General features: G+C 36.6%; 1 protein-coding gene across 1 annotated transcript in view; it reads left to right on the top strand.

Moving 5' to 3' along the window:
* Positions 1 to 1,946, top strand: part of ALG6 (ALG6, alpha-1,3-glucosyltransferase) — a 58,452-nt gene extending 56,506 nt beyond the window's left edge. The window contains exons 9-10 of the mRNA XM_012639327.1: positions 1,274 to 1,367; positions 1,655 to 1,946. Coding sequence (XP_012494781.1) covers positions 1,274 to 1,367; positions 1,655 to 1,852 — 292 coding nt within the window. The 3' untranslated portion in view covers positions 1,853 to 1,946. The remainder of the gene's footprint in view (positions 1 to 1,273; positions 1,368 to 1,654) is intronic.
* Positions 1,947 to 2,166: the final 220 nt, after the last annotated feature.

Raw genomic sequence — 2,166 nt, 5'->3', positions numbered from 1 at the left:
CTCCTATATTTTCTTCTAAGAGTTTTATACTTTTAGTTTTTATATTTCGGCTTTTGATTCATTTTGAGTTAATTTTGTATGTGGTGTGAGGTAGGAGTCCAACTTTATTCAGTTGTCCCAGTTCCACTGAATTATCTTGGCACCCTTTTTGACAATCAACTGAAATTTTCACTTCCCACTAAGGTTGCTTCAGGGATTTTCCCTCTGAGGATACCTGCAGCCTATTTATACCTGTTTGTAAGGCTTTTTGGCCCCCATCTTTCTCACTCTTCCATCTGGAATGACTGCTGCATTACTCTCTATTCAGATCTTACCAATACTGCCATGATGTAGCCATTAAAGCATTTTTTAGGGTTTCATTTATGTTTCACTTCTTTCATGAACATTACTACTGTTTCTCACAGCTTTCTATGTTTACTTACACAGCTTTTGTATACTTACTTACGTACTATGCTAGGGATGAAACAATTAAGATCTGGCTGGTCCTTAAAGGAGCTTACAGTCTAGAGCTAAACTGGTACAGTAGCCACTAGACACATGTAGAAATTTAAACTTACTAAAATTAAATAAAATTAAAAATTCAGTTTCTCAGTCACAGTAGGCACACGTTAAATTCTTAATAGCCACATGTGGTTAGCAGCTACTGTACTGGAATACAGATATAGATCACCTCCATCACTGCAGAAAGTTCTATTGTACAGCACACTGGTCTAGAGAAGAAAACTGACTACACAATTACATAAATGTGATAATTATTTTTACTGCTCATTTTGGCATTTAATCAAATGTGACCTTGTAATCTTATTTAAAATTCTCCTAATTAAATGGAAAACTCTTTGAGGCCAGATGACTACATTTTCTTTCATATACTCCACTGTTCTTTACTATATATAGCATTAGCTCATTGGAAGCATTCAGTGGATATGAAATGTAACTTTCCATTTGCCATGGAAAACTTTTTCATAGACGAGTTCTCAGGATTAGCTTGGAATTTGCAAATTGATACATAATAGATGTATATATTTTTGGGGTACGTGTGATAACTTGATACATTCAGATAATAAGTAAAGATCAAATCTGGGTAATTGGGATTTCCATCACCTTAAATATTTATCTTTTCTTTATGCTAGGAAAATTCGAATTATTCTTTTCTAGCTATTTTGAAATGTATAGTAGAGTAACTGTATTCACCCTACTGACCTATCAAACACTAGGTTTTATTTCTTCTAACTGTATATTTGTACTCATTAGCGTATAATTTTATATCCTATAGGGACCCAGGGCTCCAAGGGGATGCCATGAATTTAACCCTGACTAGCAGTAACATCTATCCCAGATACCTTTCTTCAGTGCCCGGGTGGTATGAAGTATTAATATGAGACAGGTGTTCTCAGGCTTTGGCTACACATGGGAATCACTTAGCTTTGAAAAGTACTGAGGGCAGCTCCAGAGGTTCTGATCTTATTGGTCTGAGATTTTTAAAACCCCTCATGTGATTCTAATGTAAAGCCAGAGTTGAGATCTATCAGCAGAGATTGGACCCTCAACCCTCACCTTAAATTCTGTTCCTTTAATAGCTATAAATCAGTGTTATCAGTACATTAAGTTTCACCTTCTATACTACTTAATAATACTTTCCCCCGCTCCCTTATAGTTTCTTGTCTCAGTAATCACTATGGTCCTTCTGACGCTGATGACTGCCACACTGGATCCTCCTCAGAAATTACCGGACTTATTTTCTGTATTGGTGTGTTTTGTGTCCTGCTTGAACTTCCTATTCTTCTTGGTATACTTCAACATTATAATCATGTGGGATTCCAAAAATGGAAGAAATCAGAAGAAAATCAACTAGCTGTATTTCTAAAGAAATGTGAAAATGTGAACAGTGCTAAAAGGTTTTGTGAACTTTTTGCTGTGTATAAATGAAATTATCATTTTAAGAATCATGGAACTATAAGAAAGGAAATGGTGAAAAGTCATCATTTTCGACACTAAATAAATATATGTCAGGACCAAAAACCAGTGGAGGCTTTTTTTTTTTTTTGAGACAGAGTCTCACTGTGTTGCCTGGGGCGAGTGCCGTGGCGTCAGCCTAGCTCACAGCAACCTCAAACTCCTGGGCTCAAGCGATCCTCCTGCCTCAGCCTCCCGAGTAGCTGGGACCAC

This window comes from Propithecus coquereli, unplaced genomic scaffold, assembly GCF_000956105.1.
Source record: "Propithecus coquereli isolate 6110/MARCELLA unplaced genomic scaffold, Pcoq_1.0 Scaffold14, whole genome shotgun sequence".
Lineage (NCBI taxonomy): Eukaryota > Metazoa > Chordata > Mammalia > Primates > Indriidae > Propithecus > Propithecus coquereli.
This window is presented reverse-complemented; position numbering and strand designations above follow the sequence as displayed.